Source organism: Gavialis gangeticus, unplaced genomic scaffold (assembly GCF_001723915.1).
Source record: "Gavialis gangeticus isolate Ggan-Ray unplaced genomic scaffold, GavGan_comp1, whole genome shotgun sequence".
NCBI lineage: Eukaryota > Metazoa > Chordata > Crocodylia > Gavialidae > Gavialis > Gavialis gangeticus.
This window is the reverse complement of record NW_017728994.1, coordinates 55,894,671-55,916,388: the sequence shown is the minus strand read 5'-3', so window position 1 is coordinate 55,916,388 and position 21,718 is coordinate 55,894,671. Positions and strand designations below refer to the sequence as shown.

At 44.7% G+C, this 21,718-nt stretch overlaps 2 protein-coding genes across 3 annotated transcripts in view; one reads left to right on the top strand and one right to left on the bottom strand.

The window, feature by feature from the left end:
* NRAP (nebulin related anchoring protein) overlaps positions 1-11,488 on the top strand; it is a 65,813-nt gene extending 54,325 nt beyond the window's left edge. For both annotated transcript variants that reach the window (XM_019502834.1, XM_019502833.1), the window contains 8 exons: positions 189-500; positions 2,828-2,932; positions 3,569-3,667; positions 3,758-3,862; positions 6,703-6,810; positions 7,473-7,784; positions 8,520-8,672; positions 10,437-11,488. In XM_019502834.1, coding sequence (XP_019358379.1) covers positions 189-500; positions 2,828-2,932; positions 3,569-3,667; positions 3,758-3,862; positions 6,703-6,810; positions 7,473-7,784; positions 8,520-8,672; positions 10,437-10,538 — 1,296 coding nt within the window. In that variant the 3' untranslated portion in view covers positions 10,539-11,488. The remainder of the gene's footprint in view (positions 1-188; positions 501-2,827; positions 2,933-3,568; positions 3,668-3,757; positions 3,863-6,702; positions 6,811-7,472; positions 7,785-8,519; positions 8,673-10,436) is intronic.
* Positions 11,489-11,601: 113 nt separating this feature from the next.
* The window catches only part of HABP2 (hyaluronan binding protein 2), a 40,400-nt gene continuing 30,283 nt past the window's right edge, over positions 11,602-21,718 (bottom strand). Inside the window, exons 4-13 of the mRNA XM_019502835.1 lie at positions 21,572-21,687; positions 19,965-20,081; positions 19,519-19,638; positions 18,635-18,806; positions 18,124-18,218; positions 17,014-17,251; positions 15,086-15,228; positions 14,545-14,679; positions 12,826-12,971; positions 11,602-11,842 (exon numbers count right to left, since the gene is read on the bottom strand). Of these exons, the coding sequence (XP_019358380.1) occupies positions 11,666-11,842; positions 12,826-12,971; positions 14,545-14,679; positions 15,086-15,228; positions 17,014-17,251; positions 18,124-18,218; positions 18,635-18,806; positions 19,519-19,638; positions 19,965-20,081; positions 21,572-21,687 (1,459 nt within the window). The 3' untranslated portion in view covers positions 11,602-11,665. The remainder of the gene's footprint in view (positions 11,843-12,825; positions 12,972-14,544; positions 14,680-15,085; positions 15,229-17,013; positions 17,252-18,123; positions 18,219-18,634; positions 18,807-19,518; positions 19,639-19,964; positions 20,082-21,571; positions 21,688-21,718) is intronic.

The following is a 21,718-nucleotide window of genomic DNA, read 5'->3' as shown; positions in this document are numbered from 1 at the left end:
CAGGGAAAATTGTTCTTTTTCCATCTGCAGCAACTGGGTTGTGGTCAGCACAATGCTGCTCTTTTGCACAGGTTTTGTCTTATGTATCTCTTTTCACATTCCCTTTTGGTTTTTTTGAGTTAAAAACACATAAGCTGAAGTTAAACGTGTTGCGGAAGCACCTTATCGCCGTCTCCTTTTCTTTGCAGTATCAATACAAGCACACCTTTGTGACTGAGCGAGGGAAGCACATCGGTGCCAGAAGCATTCTGGATGACACCAGGTTGCTGCACTGCTTCCATGCAGCTAAGTTACAAAGTGAACAAGAGTATAAGAAAGGGTCCCAGGAATTCAGGTCTCATTACCACCTGCCCATGGATATGGTGAATCTAGTCCACGCTAGGAAGGCCCAAGCCTTAGCAAGTGATCAAGATTACAGGAAAAGACTCCATGAATACACTGTACTCCCAGAAGACATGAAGATGCAGTGGGCAAAGAAAGCCCACATGCTACAGAGCGAGGTAAATGCTTCCCTCGTGCTCACTGCCAATGCCAAAGTGACAGCGTGCTAGAATAACCTCATAGGACTGATGCAACCCCTAAAATGATGTTTTGGCTTAAATGAGCTTGTAGACGCCTGCACACACTGGTGCAAAACCTGTGATTATGTACACAAACAGGAAGCTTGAGGCACAACGTTGTCATCCTGCACAAACGTGATGGGAAGGAGGCTGCATATTCAGAGGTTAATTTTGAGTGTCGTGTTTGGACGCTGTTTTGCAAGCAGGGCCACATTTTCAGTCAACTCACTCTGGTTGTATCAGTACAAATTATCTGTTGAGAGTATGCATTCAGATTTGAATGTCTTTTTCCTTGAATAAAGGATGCTTCGTTTTACGTGGTGCTTTTGGAGCTGTATACTCCATTGTTCACATATGCCATGGAAAGATGTGTGCATAGGTGACTGCCTATATTAAGTTGCCTGTGTGCAAATAGCTATATTTTGACACTGTGGACCCAAAAGCCTTCTTTAAGTAAAAACTGCACCTCTTAATGCTCCTTAAGATGGCTTTGCGTTGCGTAAGGAAAGAGAGTCTTAAACAGTATTGGACAAATTCTTAACATGTCTTCAAGCAACTAATTTTTGTTGAACTCAGGATTTTATTGATAGATCAAATGATAGGATATTTGTTAGATTCAGCTGATCTCAATGAAGAAATATTAGTAGGCAGTCCATTTGTGAGAGTCTGAGCAGTAATCAAAGCACTGGAGACCTAGCATCCTGCTTTCTCACTCACAGTACATGCAATATAACATCCAAACTGTACTCTTCATTGCAACAAAAGGCACCTTGAAAACCCCCTATGTACTTCATCTCTTCAAATGAAAGCCAATGATCCGATTGAAAGATCCCTGTTGGGTTTTTCTCTGTGTGTTTTAAATGTATCCAATTGTCTTTGTTCTTTGTCAGAGTGGAAAGAAAGCAAAAGTTTTGCCAGTGAAAACTCCAGACTCCCAAAATAAAAAACGAACCATTGGCATGGGGCTTAGCAATGTGGTGGGGGGAGCTAGCCATGTCTCTCTGCACTGCTTTGACAGCACAGGTGTTAACAACTAGAGATCACATGGGGAGAAAAACAGGCTTTGTCAACTTCCCATGGGTGGATATGGATCAAAGTGCTGTCCTTTGCAGTACAGGAAGATAATGTTCCTGTTGTCTCAGCTCTGTGTCCTTACCGGGAAACTGCCATTGAAACTCTTAGTTTGCCTGGTAAGGATTGAGTAAACTATGAATAAGGACCTCAGGATTTGGCTCTGTGTAATTAGAGACGTTGTAAGTAATCCATAGAAAGACTTTACAAGGCATGTCACTCAGATGAGTCAAACGCCGTATTGCAAGAATCAAGCACAGAGATTTGCAGCCAGGGTGCTGCCCGATCTTTTGAAGGGTGCTGTCAGATCTTAGGAGATAAGGAGCTCAACTAAGCAGATAAGTGCAGGCTCAGGTTTGTCCCCCATTTTGACTGCCAGGCCCTTCTGCAAGGAGGTAAGCACTGTAATCTGCCAATTAATTTTTGAAATTCGAGGCCACTCATTTCACAAAAGTTACAGAGGAGCCTCTCGGGTCTATTGAAGGGTGCTGCAAAACCACAAAGCTAGAATTGCTGATCTAGGATGGAGATTCGTGGCCCATCTGCCATCTAGCAGGAATAACATTTTGCAGCTGAAGAGCCTAGATAAGTCTGCAGCACTCCTTTGAATGAAAAAACTGTGATTCCCATCCTATACCAGGGGATTTGTGGTACACAACATTTAAGTAAATTGGCTAAGGCCCTGCACTGCCAGTCTGAAACAAAACCCAGGGAGGTTGGTTCACATCCCCCCTGCTACAGCCACTGGGACTGATCTGTGCCCTCCCATTTCTCTTGTCTAGTGTGAAACTTAGATCATGGCTCTGCACAATGTAGAGCAGAATGCCGCTGTCATCTCAGAAAGAGGGGTTAATGAGAAAACGAGGGCCGGATAAAATAATTAGTATTCTTGAGTTGAACCTACCTCAGAAAATGATTTTAAAAAGGGCTCTTTTACGCCCAGTACAAACAGGTTATTACTTTCTGCTTTGAGTCATGCTAATTCACTTGTGGGGCCTTCTCTTGTAACTTGCATATGATACATTATTTAATTCCTGGTGGAACGAACAAATGCAAACAGTTTGGCTTTATGATGTGATAGATGCATGGCAAATGAAAAAGCTGAGCCGCTAATATGAATCAGGGAGCCTTTTTAATAAACCCTAATAGCTGTGGATGCAAAACTGATAAAAGCTAACAAATTTCGTTTTTAACAGTACCGCTATAAATCAGACCTGAACTTCATGAAAGGAGTTGGTTGGATGGCTCTGAGATCTCCGCAGATAGAAACTGTAAAGAAGGCTGGCGAGCTCATCAGCGAGGTACTGATAAATCTTTCATGGGGTAGCACGTCTGTAGGAATTGTTTACCATCAAGGCTCCTCGTTACATGACACTTACGAATGTTGCTGATCGTTTCCTTTTGATGTGGGAGCCTGTTTATACAACGTGCAAGTTACCGCGAAGTGGCACGGGAGATGCAAGTCCACTTGTGACACCCACTGCATATTTCCTATTCAAAATGAACTGAAACTCTAAAAAACCCCCACCAGGTAGCAATAAATAAATGTAGTCAACGCTGTTATGGTATACTAAGCAGGCGATCTTTGGTTTTTTAAACCGCATCATGCTTTTAGGCATAGCAGTGGCAGTCAGGTTGGATGGTGGATTCACTCAGTCTGTAGCACCGACTATTTGAGAAAAATTGTGTATCGATCCTAATTACCGTTACTGAGATCTGTTGACATGATTTTTTTAGTGCAAAGTCCGGTTTGCAGAGACGTATTTGAACCCCACTTGCCATCATTAAAATAGTGGCTGAAGCTAACGTGAAATAATGTTGTTTTTAACACCATTGCCTCATCACGAGGGTTTTTCTTGTTTGCGTTGTTCTCGCTGTCCCACATATGTGACCCGTATGCATCCCCTAACAGAAATCTCCTGCTTTTTCACATGCAGACAAGGTACCGTCAGAAGCCAGACAGCCTGAAGTTCACTACAGTGGTGGACTCACCCGATCTGATCCATGCCAAGCACAGCTACATCCAGTGCAGCGATGTATGTTTTATTTGACTTTAACTGATGTTAACTTGTCTTTAATGCTGCTCCCAGTTCTCCAGTAACGCTAGATACTTTTTGATTTGACAGAGACTGTACAGATCTGGAGACTCTGAAGCACGGCACAGATACACCTTACCTCCCGACCACCCAGATTTCATAAGAGCCCGTCTGAATGCTCTTCATATCAGTGATGTAAGTGACAGATCCTTTTAAGTTTAGGTGATTGAATTAAGAGAAAACGGGGCAGCATAACAGGGATCAGAAGTGAACAATCAAGGTGCTCTGGTCAACCCAAACGAAAATGAGAGAAATGGGCCTCAGACAACAGGCACAGATCTGTCAGGAGATGGTTTAGCAGACAGGACAATTTTATGGACCAGAGAATGGGTTTTCTCTTCCCTTTCAGAAGCAGTCTGGTTACTAGACACATTAAAAACAAATCAGCTTTGGAAAAAATGATCCTGCTCTCTTTCAGTCTAGTCTTCCTCTTCATAAGGTGGCCTTCAGTCTGTGTAAGACTGATGCACCTGAGTGCACCACGTAGAAACGTGGCCCCACATCTACTCCCACTGTGCCCAGGCTAAACCTGGAAATGAGGTAGTGCAGAGGCAATCCTGCCACTGCTTTCTGTCTTCAGTGTGCAGGAGAGTGCGGCGTGCCAGCAGGATGGCTTAGCCACTTTATTTCAGAGTTTGGTATATCCAGAACCAGAGTGGTGAATGGGACCATGCTTCTCCAGAGCACACTCAGACATGCCTTGTGTCCTGAATCGGTCCTTCAAGCCCTTGGCTATTTTGTATGAGCAGCTTTATCCCTCAAATGATGCTGGCTAAATGGATTGTGTCTAGGCATTATGGGCAGTATTGTGTCCTAATGCCCTGCATGATTATACAGCCCCTAGAAGGAGAGAAGAGATCCTTAGGTGCGGATTAGTTTGCATGGTGCTTTGGGGTCTTTGCTGGGTGCTGTGTGAATGTGAGATGTTGTTTGTTTTATTAATTGAAGCCGTAATAGAGACAGCTGGGTTAAACTATAGAAAGGCTATCTGGCTGGAAGGCCAATTAAAGAGTTACAGAAGTGCACCCCTTCTTATCTACAATAATTGGGAGGAAGTGCTGCCAATTTGGAAATGTTCTCACTCAGGGCTGAGCAAAAAAGTGAGAGAGATCCACTGCAGCTGGATCAGAATTGCCTTGTCCTGACAAATCACACGTTGTCAGGCCTGCATGTAACATTTCTTCTCCAGACACTAATGTGGATCAGTCTGTGTTTGAACTCACGCTGCATGGGGATACGGAGATCGTGGGAGTCTCTCATTAAACATCAAATTGTTTGTGGTTTATACCCAATTGATTCAAGTATTGCAGATGGGAGGCTGTTGAGGCAGACTGACCTTACAGCGCACAAAAAGGCACGGCTATTTTAAAGCTGTGGAGATAAGTACAAATCCAATGAATATAATGTGTGAGGATGAGGACAAAACTATTCACATTGAGAGAGAGGAGGATGGTGCATGGGGTTCCAAATCAAAGGATCTCTGTCATATAAAGACTCACAGTTTCACAGTAAAAAGCTTTGACAGGTTAAGAAAAAAGAAAGGATGACAGGAAAAGACCGATAGCTGTATCCAGCTGATAGCAAACAGCACAACCTGAGAGTTATTCAATACAAATGGGCCACTTGCGGGAAACACTCACCCTGTTCACATTTCCTTGGGAGGTTTGATAGACCCCAGGCTAGTAACGACCCATGGGTACCGTGCTCTGAAGATATTTGAGTAAAAGGAATTGGTGGTCTCAGTCCAGTCCGAGTGGTCTGCACCTAAAAAGGACGGTCCCAGTTTCCACTAGTTAGCATCCTTGTCCGAATCCTTCACAGAGAAGCAAAGAGCCGAGTGAGCATAGAACAGGGGTGGGCAAAATGCGGCCCAGGGGCCAGATGCAGCCCGCCAGGCCATTCTATCCAGCCTGCGAGGCCCCTAAAAAATTTAGAAAATTAATATTTATCTGCCCCTGGCTGCCTGTCATGCAGCCCTCGATGGCTTGCCAAAACTCAGTAAGCGGCCCTCTGCCCAAAACAATTGCCCGCCCCGGCATAGAGGCTGAGCCAAGACTACGGCCCCTCTGGATGGCCAGCCATTCAAGTTTGCACCGCTGCTACCCATGCTGCACCTGTTCTATCGGTACCTACAGGCCTTGAAGCTTCTTCACTTGTCACAAGTATCAAATTCACTTACAAAAAATAAGTCCTATACAAATGTCTGTTAGAATCTGAAATTGATGTTGGCCCAGTGTTCAGATGGCAGCGTACGTTAGAAAAACTAGACTAGAGATTCACAGGGAGCAGGTGAATGAAATCAGAAGAGGAAGAACCGAAGTGCCACCTGAGATTTAAAGTAATCAGATCTAGTGATTATGTAGTTCGTACAGAGGCTCTGACAATAGATCGCATCCACCCTGGAAGCCATCACAAAAATGCCACTGTGGAAGGCAGCCAGATGTAGAGCACGCTCTGCAACATGAGCATGCACTTCACATCCTCACAGTCACACCCAATATGTTACAGGCTGTTGTTATACTAGATGAGTTAATGAAACCACGTGTGGCACAGGACTGAAACAGCGAAGCTTGAAAAAGCTGCTTACAAAACCTCAAGGCACTGAGACTCTGATGCCAGGAAACCCAAGGCACTGCAAGCGGATGTATTGTAAGACAGAATAAGGGCAATACAGATGCAATATTGATGTAGCTGATGCCTCACAGTTTCTAATACAAACTAAATAAAACCAAAGCCAATCCACATGCAAATGCCAAGAGCATCCTGGGGCGCGAATGCAAGCAGGAGAGATTTCATCATTATGGTTAGCACAAAAGAAACCGAAGTGCTATGGAACCTGATTGCAAATCTTTGGAGCTTGTCAGGATGAATCCAGAGTGAAAAGAACCCCGTAGAATAAAACATTTGTTACTGCAGCTACCAAACTAGGTTTAGGAGACAGGGGAAATGACTGTTGTCTCTTTTTTTTAACACAGAAAATGTATAAAACATCTTGGGAACAAACAAGGGCATTTGGCTACGATTTTAGGTTGGATGCCATCCCATTCCAGACAGCTAAAGCTTCAAGAGACATCGCCAGTGATGTAAGTAAAGTTAAGAAAGGACAAGATAAAAAAGCCCATTAAGCCTTGACATAGAGGCTGGTTCTTGCAGATGAGTTTGGGAGAGGTGGTGGGGGGGCATATGCTTTTGCAGAACTACCTATTTGGACTCCTGTTAGCAATATGAGGTATTTGACACGTTTAGTTTCGTAGGACATTTTTGGGGAGAAGTATGCTTATGATGAAATAGTACTGTAAATTTGGTGCCAGATTAGTTATAACAGCAGGTTTGGCGAGACTGATTCTTAAATGGCTCACCTCTGAACATACGAGAGTATAATAATAATAAAAAAAGAGAAGTGCTGCAACTTCAGTCATTTATCAACAAATAACTCAGGGGAGCATCTACAGTCCTGGATATAAGGACCGATCTTGAATTAGCTGAGGTGTTGGACTGGATGACTTTGCAGAGCTGTTCTTTTTCTATGACAGTTATTGAGGATCTTAATTTCCAGTGGTTAAACATTTGTACTGTAATTAAAGGATTTGTTAAGAGAGACAGAATCACTTGGTCTCTACGTATAGATAAAAGTCTGTGCCTGCGGAAAGAAAGAGCTATTGATAGGGAAGGGTGAAATTATAACAAAGATACTTGAAGAGCATTTCTCCCTGGAATTTGAACCTGTTTCCCTCACTCCCTGCAGTTCAGGTACAAAGAAGCCTTCCTGAGGGATAAAGGCCAACAGGTCGGCTTCCGCAGCGTGAACGATGATCCCAAAATGAGACACGGCATCAGGGTGGGAAAGCTCCAGAGTGACACCCAGTACAGGAGGGAGTTCGCCCAAAACAGGGCACAGTTCAAGAGTCACATGAATCAGCCGGGCTTCCTCCACGCTAAGAAAAGTCAGCAGCTGGCCAGCAACATTAGCTACAAGCAGCCTCTGCACCAATACACCTGTGATCCTGAGCAGCTGAACGTGAAGCATGCAAAACAGGCTTACAAACTCCAGAGTGATGTAAGTATATTTGATGTCCGGCCAAGACTACCACATTGCCCCGGCAGTCGTGGAGGTCAGAGAAAGCATGAGGTCAAAGAAATGTTGCAAGCACTTCCAGTTCAGTGGATTCTTTATTTCACGTATGCTAAATAAATGCTTATGTGATACTCACATGATGCACCCTGCCTCTCTCTGAGAGCAGCAGGAGCACTGGATAATAGGAGATGTAGTCCAGCTAGAGAAGGTGTTGTTATCCTAGATGAGCTAAGGAAACCGCGTATGGCATAGGCCTGAAACAGACCCCCCAGGGCAGGGGGTCGGACTCGATGATCTAATAGATCCCTTCCAACCTGAACATCTATGAAACATCTATGAAACTGTGAGGAAGAATGGGAGCATTAGCCCTTCAGAGCACCCCGCAGGAGGGAAATACGTTTGGTAAAGTTACTGTTTGATGGTTATGGAAATTGGTGCACTGAAAAGCCTGTAAATTGGCAACTTTTCCATGGATGCTGCTTTCTTCTGCCTCTTTTATAAAATTCACTAGAATGAATCATGCCAAAGTTGTAGCCTTAGCGGTGGCAACGCTTGGCAATTTGACTTGTAGACAAGACCCCTCCCGGATTAAAACGCCACATACTTTCATTTTGGTTCAGATCCCATGGTGCTTGATTCGTATTGCATCCGAAGCCTGAGCTGCGTGACCTAACTAGAGCTAGACCAAATAACACTCAATATCTGATTTTTTTCCAGGTCAAATACAAGTCGGACCTGAAGTGGATCAAAGGCATTGGCTGGACACCCCCAGGCTCTTACAAGGTTGAAATGGCCAGAAGGGCCGCTGAACTGGCGTATGCTCGGGGACTTGAACCTCAGGGGGCTTCTGCTCAATATGAACTTGGAGCCGTAAGTGCCCTTCTCACCAAACCTCTGGTACAGCACTGTCCCTGAGAAGGGAGTGAGCTGCTCCTTCGGCCTGGTACTGGTGACAGCTGCCAGACTGAAGTCCTGGGGACTGCACGGCTTCTACCAAACTGAGCAATGGGGGCAGTTCATGCTTCCCCCAAGCAGCCTTAGGACCGTCTCAGCCCTGATCTCGAAGCAGCCCCATTAGGGAGGAAAGCAGCATTCACTCCACACAGTTCAACTTCCTGCGGAAGCACCACAGGGAAGGGTTTGATTCCTCCGTAGGATGCGGAGAGGGTTTTACCCCTTAATCTTTAGCTGTCCTTAGCTTTAAAGGGATTCGGGGAGCCCCACAGAGAGCAGAAGCACCTTCTGCACAGCTTCCCTCATTGTCTTAGGCACAGGGCATACAGCATATTCATTTTAGCAGCACTTCTGACCTCAGCAGAGGGTTATATGGGCATCAGGATAACATTCCTCCTTCTCCAACAGGCTTGTGGTTTGAATATCTCTCCAGGACATGGAAAACCTTGGCTCTAGGCCCCTGCCCTGCTTCTTAAATAGTCCAATGGTTATGGGTTCTTGCCCAGAACCTGCGAGACCTCAATGCTGTGCCCTCAAATAGTCAGGGGAGGTGAACTGAAATGTGGGTTTCTCAGGTATCCCCAGCCCCCACATAGGTACCTTTACCACGAGGCTGCTGAGCACAAGATAGGTACTACTGTAATTTCAATTAAGTACCAATTCCTTCCTACTCATGGTTTTTGGCCATCTACACTTTGGGTGGTTTATGCAGCACAGCTGTATATTCATAGCGAAGCTGAATCCCAATGGGATGTAAATGGAGTTAGACGCTTGTTCAACAGGGACAACTTAGTTGTGTAGGTGCAAAAGGCATTTAGCCACGTGTGTAAAATTCAGGCTTACATGAGATGAAGCAGAACGTCACTGGGTGACTTAGACACCTAAAAACTGTGTAGGAATCACACTTAGTAACAGGGAATGAAAAAGTCTGCTCCATACTACCATGGAAAGTCATTTATCAGCTATATCAGAAGTCCCCAAGGAATAGACAGCAGTCGCATTATAATTGTTGGACGTGGGTGGGGACGGTTACACCCTTAGTCCAATCCCTTCTCCAGAGCTGCAAAGGTCTGATGCCAACAGCTGCCAGATGGAGACTCTCTCAAGTTTCCTAGCCTGGCATATCCCACAGCACCACCTAGCCAGGGCAAATATGCTCTCGGCATGGCCCCCAGACACTATTCAGCCCTATGCCAAGCATCAAAAAACGGCCATGTTAAAAGAAACAAGTATGCAAATACGAATGCAAAGTTTCTTTCTGACAATAGGAAAAATACAAACCGGCCCAAGAAAAATATAACACATCTCCAGCTACAAAGTTGATGAGAGCAAGGAATGATAACTGTATTTCATGCATGAAGCAGTGAGCATCGATTGTGCGCTGTATGTTTTAAGCCCCCCACATGGGAAGCCTTTGGCAACATCATCAGTCTAGAATAAGCAGGTTGCTTGGCCGCTTGCTGCTTACAGAGGGGGGTGAGTTAGGAACGGGTCAGGTTAGCCGTTTGTACATATTCAAGGGCAGGGGTTTGGCCCACGTGCCACAACAATGCATGTTTTGCTTATTTTGTGTCAGACACCTTTTTTTTTTTTTAATTAATATTTTTCACTGAACAACCGAACAATGACAGCGACCTCCTTTTCACTGCCTCTTCCTCTTGGTTTGCTTTGGTTTTGCAGGATGAGGCAGAGACGGAAGGAGCGCAGCAGCCTGGAGTCAACCCTGATGCATCAGAGATTCTGCAATTCAAGCGGAGGAAAATGCAGCCGGTGAGGAAGTAAAACTGAGGATTCAAATGAAATGTTTTGATCTTTTAGTTTGCCCTGCAAATTCTGTTGCTTTCTTGAGGAGCACAATAGATGCCATCTAAGATATGTTTTGTTGTTTTAAACCCCCCCCCAAACCCTTACCAGTTAATATTGATCTTTATATTTTTGTGTGGATACTTTAAGAGATTTATAACTGAACATATTGTAGTCTGGTATTTATTGATGTTGTGAATGAAATCAGTACTAGATGTCTGGCAGGCTCAGCTTTGTACTAAAGATGAATGAACCCTGATTTGTAGAATGTAACACATTTGTATTGAATAAATCAAACAAATCTGTTTCCATAAATGATGCTTCTGGATATTTGGAGGGGAGTACTTGGTTCACTGCTACCCTTGATTTGAAAAGACATACACAACAACGGGATTTAAATGCATTGGTAGAGGACAAAGCAGTGGCAGGACAGATGATAGCCCTCATTTACTTGCTTTACCTGGGGCATGTTCGGGTGTCTTTCATGTGCTCAGGCACTGGTGTCGGGTTGTTTGTGCAGTTTTAAGAACAGATGAACAAACATTTGATGGCTTAGTTTGGGATGGTCCTGCCTTGAACAGGGTTTGGACTCGATGACCTCCTGAAGTCCTTTCCATCCCTACTTTTCTATGTTTCGATGAAGGCAAGGGCTGATGAAAGCGGAAGTTAGCATTGACTAATGGGGTTATACGCTTTAATGGACTTCAGAGGAGTTCTGCATGATTTAGAGAGATCACGGTCTTATATTCAAGTTATATTCTGTTGTAAATAACTGAAGAAGTTTGTTAGAAATTACTAGGAATAGCTATCGCTGCATTATGGGGCCGTTTGTGGCATGGGATGTAGAGCCATGAAAAACCTGATGAGGAATCCCAGACAAGAGTGATGTTGCTAAGCTGATCGTATTCATGGTTCGCATCAAACCTTAAGAGCTTCAATTACCACCTAAATATCACATGCTTTGTTACGGATCACCATCTTGGATATTTTTTCAAGATCATAAAGTCCATAAAGTTCTTCTCTAGCTAACAAAGAGCAGGAGGAAAAGGAGGAAATACATTTTTTTATTTCCTCAAGCTTATCATTAGCCTTCCAGAAGATACCTCTCAGTAGTGTGAACTGGACCTGGGCTGAATTTTCGAATTAATCCATCTGAGAAATGTTGTCACTCGGGTATAAACTCCTGGTTTTTCTTTTAGCCCACACAGATCACCCCAGCTCACAATGCCATAGACATAGTAGGAACCATCTTGTACACATGTAAGAGGTCCTCCAGAATCTCCCTAATGAGGAAAAAATAAAAGACATTACTAGGTTGGCTAATATACAAGAAAATACTGACCAAAAGTAGAATTTCTCTCCCAAACAAAAGAAAACAGATGTCTTTGACAATATTATTTCTTATGGATAGGCCAAGCACATATTGTTCAGATCCTTAGCAGGTTTTTACAATGACACTGAAATCAGAGTGTCCTGAGGAAGCGCACTCAGATAGAAATAAGGTGTCCAACAGCTCTCCCAACTTATAAAGACAGTCCAATAAAAGAGATCACAGAAATCCTTCCCTCATCGAGATCTCACAAACTCTTCTCTTGCAAAATGTTGGCTCATGACGGCAGCAATTTCACACACGTAAGATTTCTGCAAGCATAGCCAGTAGTTACCTGGCGTCCTAGAACTGGTCGAGATGCAAAACCATCGGGGAGGTTTAGGGTCTGGAGTCTGAACAAAAAACTAAACAGCTTATTGGCTTTCCTTTTAGGCCCATGGTTAGTTTTGTTTCTTCTATTTTGAACACCGCAGAGATGCTGAGACGGGTGTGACGAAGTGTTGCAATACGGTATGTCTGGAGTTGTTTTAGATGTTTTGTTTGAATATTAGATCTCCCGGGGATTATCAAAGTAGGAGTTGATGCCCATGGCAAAGAATCCAGTAGATTTGAGAAGAAGCGGGGAGGAAGGGCTGTGCACGACAAGTTTGGTACATTAAGGAAAACTCTGGCCGAGAACCTGAACTCCCGAACATTTGCAGCTGGACTTCTAAACTCTCCGTAGGTTTCCTTGTTTCTGATAGTGACATTAGTTTTAGGGAATATGCCTCTCTAATCACACTGAAGAAAGAAGGCAGCTGTTGTAACGCGCTGATGGGAGAAGCGGATACATATGTAGTATCCTGCCAAAGCCATTACTTCGTGCAGCCTGACGATTTGCATGATTTAAAACAACAGAGAGAGAAATTAATGTTCAAATGTGAGCAAGGCACAGACCTGACAAGAATCGACTCCCGATCGTTCAAGGTTTCCTGCACAAAACATGCTTTCATCCAGCTTGTTATTATGTGCGCTCCGTGCGTTGCACCGCTTCTGAGAAATCAGCTTCACTCGGGCATCCAGAAGCTGATGAGATTCTTCACCTACAGGATGCGGAAAATGGAGATGGTCATCTTCCTGTCCACTCATTTCAATGTTATTTTTTTTAAAAAAACACAAGCCTGTTTGGGAACGAAGTCTGGAACAGTCTCAGAAAAAAGAACGATCGTCTGAACTCATAATTCAGTTCCTGTTTAAGCCGGTAGCTTCAGCCACTGAAGTCAGTTAGAAAGTTACCTGATTATGGGCAGAGCAAGATCTACAGGACTTTGGTTCCTAGCACATACCTATGTGTTACTAATAGCATCCTCTGGCCCAGTTTTCAAGATGCTGATCACCTCTAAGTCCCATTGACTTACAGGTACTCGGCACTTCTGGACAATCAGGCTACTAGAGGTTTCAAGGAAGTTGAAAACAGAATTAAAATCACTTCACATTTACAGAGATGATTCATCATTAGGAATCTAAAGACTTAACATAGCATCGAAAGGTGGCAGCTGCTATTTCAAAGCACTATGCCTGCAGATCATTAAAGGTACTTGAAGTGGTTTGTACGTTTGCGTCTACACAAGCTACAGGAAGCATTATATTTCCTCACTGATTTCCCCAATGCTGATAATAACTATGCACAGACAGAAGACATCCAGGTATGAACATATATAGGAGTACTGATTTATTTATTATGTATAGCCCTCTCCTCCCCATTTTTTAGGAGTTCCTCGATATTTGGAGTCTTTTCTACAAATGCCTGTTAAGCTCTGATGGCTAATTCTGAAAACATGGATGCAGCTGCCTTGCGCTGATTTTAATGGGAATCACATCAGAAGGTCGAAATTGTCCTTATGAGTCATATCCAACTATATCAACCAAAAAAAACACTGGGATTCTTAACACATCCTGACTGCCACATTTTCCTTTCGCAGCTTTCCAGTAGCAAGTCAATCAGAGAAAGTGCATTGTTCAGACTATTGCCATTATTTTTAAATTTTTTTAAGCATCGTTATTTCTCCCTGCAGGATTTAACATTTCCAAGAAAGAATTTGGGTACAGCTAGTTGAATTGGAAAAGACTTGGCGTGCCGTTTTAGGTAAGTAACCAGATTCCAGATGTGGCCAGTCCAAAGCTTACCTGACTCGTTAGGCTGGACTGGCCACATCTGGAATCTCTAGTTACTTAGCTAAAACGACACGCCAAGTCTTTTACAATTTAAGTAGCTTTACCCAAATTCTTTCTTGGAAATGTTAAATCCTGCAGGAAATTTTGCAGTATTTCCTGGTTGAGTCTAGAAATGCAGCAGCTACAGTACAGCCTCTCAAATGGTACCTTCTGCTTCTGTATCAGCACAAATCCAAAACATGGAGTGGGCAGGAGGCAAACAGGAGCGGTTTCTGGACTTGCTGTGAAAAGCTTGGGTCCTAGATAGAGGCTAAAGTTATTTAAATAGAGGCTAAAGCCAACGATGATTTTCTCTAACCAGGTCTGCACATCCTTAGCTTTTAGTTAAGTTTGTTTGTACTAGGGTCTGTACTTGGATCCAGGCAATTACCTAGCAACTCCACTTATAGAGTTATTGACACCAATACAACTGAGGTTAGCTAACTAGCAAATACCACTCACCAGCTTCAGTTTCTCCCCATCCTGAGATGTGGCATTCAGTCCCATCAGGAAACGAGGAATCTGGTAAACACGCTGTTTTCACGTACTTTGTCTCCAGAGCACAATGGCCATCAAAGGGCTTCAATTTAAGCAGCGCTGTTTATAGGATAAAGCATGACTCTCTGTTAATTGTAATCCTCTTTCATCTTTGTCAGGCTATAGAGCATGGACGTGAAGTGTGAAAATGCCTGAAAAGCACTATTTGTACCTGCTGATGGATTCTGCCCTGTTTTATAATGCGGCTGCTTCTTCATGTCTCATGTTTTAATGCTCCTGTGAACCCAGGAAGTCTGTACCCAATTATGAACTGGCTTAAATGTCTGTATAAACCCTGTTCTCACCCAGGTGAAACCTGCTGACCTCAATGGGAGCAAGATCAACTGATGAGTGAAGTGTAGCTATAAAATCCCTCCCCTTGATTTGAATGAGGGGAATAGGTCCCTTCTTGCTGCAGCCCCAGAAAAGTATTTGCTATGCAATCTGTAAAGCAGTAGGAGTTTACCAATATCATTGACTGGGATGCCATTATTGTCTCTGTACAATGGATACTTAATTATCTTCTCCACGTTAAATTGTTGTTCATGGTATTCTCTTCTCTTAAGGTCTTGCTTCCCAAGGAGCACTTGCAGGTTTTCTTCTTTTAATCTACGAAGAAAGTTTTCAGCAGATCACATACAGAAATAGTCTATGCATGCCTCTATGGCTGGAGTACAAGCAGTTGAGCTGTTATCCTAGCCATCCACACCGGACTGGCATTTGGTAATTTAGTAGGATTCCAAGATTTCTTGCACCCAGCAGGCATGAACTTGCAAGGAAAATAAATCTAATACATGTTATTGAAAGCTAACTGCTACTTAGACAACCTAACGAGCTCTTCTATGGCTCTCAAGTCTCTCTTGCTCGTGCCATGCACCACTCTGGATTCCTTGGCATTTTCTTGGCTCTTCTGAAATCCCTTTCTTTCAGACACAACAAAACCTTTGCGGTCTCCCTTTAGCAGCCATTGAAGATTGTTGGAGAAAGACACTCTTATTAAGTTATTTTATTAAGGTTCTTATTAAGTTACTTATTAAGGTTCAAGTCAATTCTAGTGCATGATACAGACAAACACCTCCAGAAATGAACTACTTTCTGCAAGCTGACTACATGTGGGAAGAGGCAGGAGAGAACTGTACAGGTAACATCTTGCTTCAAGAGCTCCCAGCACATCCTTATAGCGTCCCTTAACCTCTTGCACTTAGCTGGTCTCTAGCATCTGGTTTTAATAAAAATATCCTCTCGGCTGTGCAAAAAAGAAGGACAAAGCATACAGAATCAGAATCCTCCTAAGTTTAATCCAATTTTAGAAGAATTTTAGCTCATGTATTGGATCCAGATATGGAATTTACCAATGTAGAAATATATACTGCTTTTTCCCGTCTCTCCCTCCTTCACGTACAGTCCCGTCTAAAAGGTGCTGAATACATGGTATAGCCTTGCTTACACTTAGCCTGTGTTTGATCAGGAGGTACAATCAAATCATGTTTGAATATATGCAACAAAGGTGTCAAAGGCAACCAGATTTCTTTTAAGGAGTTGTGAGAGCCAAGGTACACTAGGAAGGAAGTGGACAAAATGATTTCACAGGTGACTTTACCTAAATTTTCGATTACTTTATGAAGATGCCTGTACCTCTTCATTTTGCATTCTCTGAAAACCCTCAGAATAAAGCCTGCAGAAATCGTTAGATATTATGGGCTAGATCTTCAGCTGAGGCAAAAATCATGTCTCTCCACTGAAGTTAGTGCTGCTTTACACCAAGTGAGGAGCTGGCTCAGTATTTCTGTCATGCTATCAGTGCTGTTCAGGAAACAGAATTTCTGTCTGGCAGGAAGTGCAACTATTTTGACATCTATTTGCATTTCAGAAATGGGATTAAAAACTGAACCAACCAGCATGTTCAAAGAATGGAAAGTAACCCATGAAGAAGTTCCTATTGGAAACGGGAAAATGATGGATTTTAACATTGTCAGCTGAAATCAAATCCCACTCACTTCAGTAGACCATATTCTGTTGTGTACAACATGGACCTTTTCCTTCAAAAAAAGCCCTAAGATGCTAGAAATTGGGAGGTATATCATGAGTAACAAATATGGTAATGTTCTGCTTTGTAAGACCCTGGGGGGGTCGGTGGGGAGAAGGGGATGAGAGGCCAACAAGGAGCAATGCAAAGAGCACATCGGGCTTCCTAGCGGCAGGTACACAGTTACTCAGATCTTTTTTCCTTCATTCTGCCATTCAAAACAAGATGTATATCATATACCACGGTGTGTTGTATGCATGCAAATATGGTATCTTGGCCAAAATACCTGGACTGTCACTAATCACTGTTCTTTGATTTTTTAAAAATCTATTCCCAGCTACTTAACTGGGCCTGGGATAGACACTTACTGAACACAGTGTCCTGCTGTGAGGACCCAGCATGACTCAATGAGAACCCCTCCACAGAAGTGTCCCTTAGGCTCAAAAGCGCTCAATGAATACTTCCTCTGTAGAGATGCCATCCAGGGATGTTTGCCAGGAGTAGACTTGGACCCACCATAGATCCTCTGGAACGATCTCACAGTCCCTGGCTGTCCACATTTTCTAGGTGGCTCAGTAGGGTTGACTGTTGTCGTTGGATCCTCTTCTGCAGCACAGGGGGGAGATAGGTAATGCATGGTCTATATTGGTTATCACAGGAATGGCTATGATGCTGGGTTTTGAACATCTGGCACAGTTGCTGGACTGGGAATGGAAATTGGGGATGTGCCAGTGCAAAACGGTTCCATTAAGCTGCCAATAACCCATCACTCCAGGTTAGACAAGGCTGTCATCTTTTGCCCTGGGCAGTAAGCATCTCAGATACAGTTCATTTGGCTGCCTTCTCTGTGCAATATGCAGGCAAGGCACTATATCAGCCATAGGTGCATGGACAGACCTTATAGTAGGGGTGTTTAAAAATATCTTGTTAGTGGCACTACAGTTTTCTGGCTTGCCTCCTAGAAGCAAGTGACTGGCAGACTGGCAGGAGTCAGGGCAGCAAGCAGGCTAAATTTCCCTGTGCTATCCCTGGCCTAACTGTGCTAACAGATGATCCCAGTTGCCTGCATGGAGAGGCTCCTGACTCCAACCCAGACCTCTGCCTTCCACCGGCCAGCTCCGGGGTCACGGCTGAGCTTGGTGATTGCCCGCATCCCATTCCCGTACAGCTACAGTTGCCAGCTCCACCCCCCCCATACCTAGTGACTCCAGTCTGGATCCCTGCATGACCTCCCCTAGCTTCTGGTTATAATCAGGATGACCATGTATGTGCAGGTCCCTTATAGACCTTGCCCTCCTGATCTCCTGACTCTGCCTGGGACCTTTGCTTCCTGCCCTTGTCTGTTCCTGATTCCCTGGGCTGTGGCTCTCTGGGATCAAGCCCTGACTGCCCATGTCCCAGTCACACCCTTGACACACTTCATAGTACTACCTACTAGTCTGGGCTAGGTGCACATATAGTGACATTCTTTGCTCTACCTGTTTCTGAGCAGGGTGAAATGTCACAGAAATCCCACTTCAATTTGTTCTCGGATTGGAAAAAGCACCAGGGTTTTTCATCACCGTCTGGATTCCTGAAGGGAACAGTTTCCAACATCCTCTAATCAGAGTTGGGAAGTCTTCAAGAGGTTGGTCTAATAGTTGAAAACTAAAGGGTGCACAACAGCGTGGCTAAACAGACTAACTAAAGGTTTACGGTTCCAGAAACCTTACTTCATTTTTAACAAGCAAAACCCCTGGGCAGATTGAATAAAGTGTCTTCCTGCCACCTTTCCAGCCCTTGGGGATGACCGTTGACCAGTTTTGTACTCCTGCTAGTCCAAGATGACCTGTTAGAGGGATGTCTACAGAATGGTCCTAGCAGAGAGTAGGTTTACATTGCCTGGGAATTTCCCTCCCCCCAAATCACTTGAGCGGCTTCCTTTGGCATGACTTCTTTACATTCATTGAGAGAGACCTCTGTGCACGTAGCAGTAGATTAGGAGATTACCTGCAGAAGTTATGGTCACCAATGCCATAACTGTCAGCATTCTCCATAAATGCATTGAACCTATCATGCAAGAGAAGGTGAGAAGTCCAATGAAGACACATCTTCCTGTTTATCAGCTGATTAACTTTCCCTCTGTATTGGTAGCTGTCCTGTTCATAACAATCATCTGGTCCTATGGAAAGAGGATGCCGATATGAAACAGTCTGGAAGTAAGGGCTGAAAGCTAACAAAGGAGTGAAACTGGCCATGCTGAGTGCTCATTAAAAAGACTGGCTGTGCATGGTTGGCCTGAGGTTTATACAGACCCCTACTGTGTGCACAGCAAGAGATTGCATTTTCCACCCTCCCTTCTCTTACCAGTGTGAGCCCATGCACTCCCACTCACTCGCTTTCTTCTACACCTGGGAGATTGCTGAAGCAGCCTAGGGAGCCCTTTGGAAGGACCACCCAACATAGGCGACTGGTGCCTCCCGAGTCTGGGGGGGGGCACCAGATTGCTGATGGGGGGGGAGGCGGGGGTCCTCCAGTAGCCGATTGCCAACTGGGGGAGGGTCCGGTGGTTGGGGTGGGGGGGCACTGGAAGTGCACTTCTGCTGGTGCTTCCAGGGGGTGCACGGCCACTCTCAGGGGGTGCACATGTACTCGCGTGCACCCCCTATGCATCGCCAATGCCACCCAACCTCAGGGAGGATCCTTTGTGACTGCATACACCAGCTTCTTGCACTGAAACCCACCCTGAGCATATGAGTACTCCAGCTACATACTTGGGCCCCTGTGTAGGAACTCGTTAGGGGATCTCTTGTAGGATTGGGCCTTGCTTTGGAAAGCTATAGGTGGAGAATCACCCTTCCCCTCGAAGGAGGGAGAGCCAAGTTCTTACATACCTATTTCACAGAATCTCCCTCTGAAGGGCTTGACACACCGGCAAGTAGATTTTGATCTTGTCCTGTGCCGTACACAGGTGCCTCCATTTTGACATGGGTTTGGGGTGCATTGTGATGATGCTGTAAATGATTCAAAACACAAAAAACCCCACTGTTAGTCTGCTAGGAGTTGGCCACCTGTATGAATGTTTGAAGGTTTTGAACATGGCCCATCATCATTTTTGCAAGCAGGGATAGCATATCAGACCCGTCAGACCCTTAGACACAGAAGGAAGACCCTTTAGACCTTGACCTAGGCTGGAAGTGGTAGGAGACTCCGCTTCCCAAGGGATCCCACTGGCTTCCAGTCGGACACTGGGTGGAGAAGCCACCTGTCAGGGCTGAGCATGCAGTGTAGTCCCCAGGCCCAGCTATGGCTCATGCAAATGAAGAGAAACTTTACTCACTTTTGCGGCAGTCGGGCTCCTTGTAGGGATGGATACAACTGCACCGAAAATAAGGTGGAGTTAGTGTGACAAGGCAGTCTCCTCTGTGACAGTTGTGTTGTTGGCACATGTTCAGCACTGTGGTGGTCAGATGAGACAGAAACTTGAGTTAATCTTCAGACATGCATGTGTGTGCGTGTCACACAGGAGCCGAGTCCTATGGATGCCACAGAGAGACAAGCTTCCCACGGACTTTCTAATGCCACTTTTGGCTATGGTGATGGAAGAGCCCAAACAGAAATTTTAACCTTTAACCTCTCCCCTGGAGAGTTTCACAAACATGGGATTCCTTCAGGGATTTGTCCACATTCTTCCACAAAAGATCACACTTTGGCGTGTACTTCAACATGCACACACAGAAAAAAATAGAAGAGGTACCGCCACTTCCTTGATTCCCAATGGGACGATTTGGAGAATCCCCCTACGTACAACATGCTAATGAAGTTTGGCACACTGTGCTCTCGGTGTGCTTATCCACCTAAGGTGGTCTGCACTGTTTTCTTGCTAAGGAGACAAAAAAACAGCACCTGCATGCTTAAGCTGGGCAAGCCAACTTGCTGAAAGCTGAGTAGGACTGTGCGGGCAACACAATAGAAACACTAAGAAAAGGGGTCATGACACAAACGCTGGTTAGAATGAATGTGTTTGCAAGGAGCGAATTGAAAATCCCCCAAAAGGAGGAGAACAGAAGGGAAGGATATCAGAGCAAGGGCCAGGGGGGCTCAGGGGAATAAAGGCACCATAATTCTGTCCCGAGAGAGGAATTTGTTGGGTGTAGGACTGGCCAAGGTTAAAATGAGTTGGTTTCAGGAGACAGAGAGGCCATAATTCAGCGGAGACAATCCTAGAGAACTTCAACCATCTTCCCAACAGAAACTCAACTGTGGTGGGGAAGGAAGCAGGGAATGGTGTTTTTACCTGGTCTACATAGAGAATAGCTATGGCAGAAACCTCCAGGAAGCTGGAGTGTTTCATGCTATGGCTATCGCATACGTTCACAGAAGCAAAGAGTAACCCCACAATGCCTATAGGGTTGAAGCTCTGGGAAAGGAGGTGCCCCTGCTTCTGGGATGTCAGAAAAGATGGGGACATCAAAGTAGCTGGACTGTGAGGTCCCTCAAGGGAGAACAGGCAGATAATCCTTGCCAGCACCGTCCAGGAAAAGGCAGGGCTGGATCTTGCTCAGGCCAAGGAAGTTTAAAGTGTACAAGTCCAGTTTGTGGGGAGCCAAAAGCAAAGAGAAGATCTAGAAGGAGTTCAACATGCACACCCATCAGATGAACACACAAAGGCAGAGGAAGTACATGGCCAGAGAGACCCAGAGCACCTCCATAGGGCTGACCTTGCTAACGGATGCCTGTTGTGCACACCTCGATTGTTTTCTTTCCTGGAGGCCTTGCTCTAAAGGACTACACATGGGATTGCACTGTAAAATTGAAGGGCAGTTTATGTGGCTGTACTGGAATACCCTACCCTGGACTGCAGTAAGCAACACGTTGTGTGAAGCACCATGCACATTTACAGTGCTGTGTACAGAACAGCAACAACACTAGGAAAAAAGCACTTACCTGCATTACATGTAGTCCCGGTATATGGCTTGGGGCAGGTGCATGTGTAGTTATCTTGGTGCCTTTCACACACCCCGTTATTTTTGCAAGGGTTGGATGAGCAGGGATCTACCGGGGCAAAGACAAAGGCTGTTTCTTCACAACTTC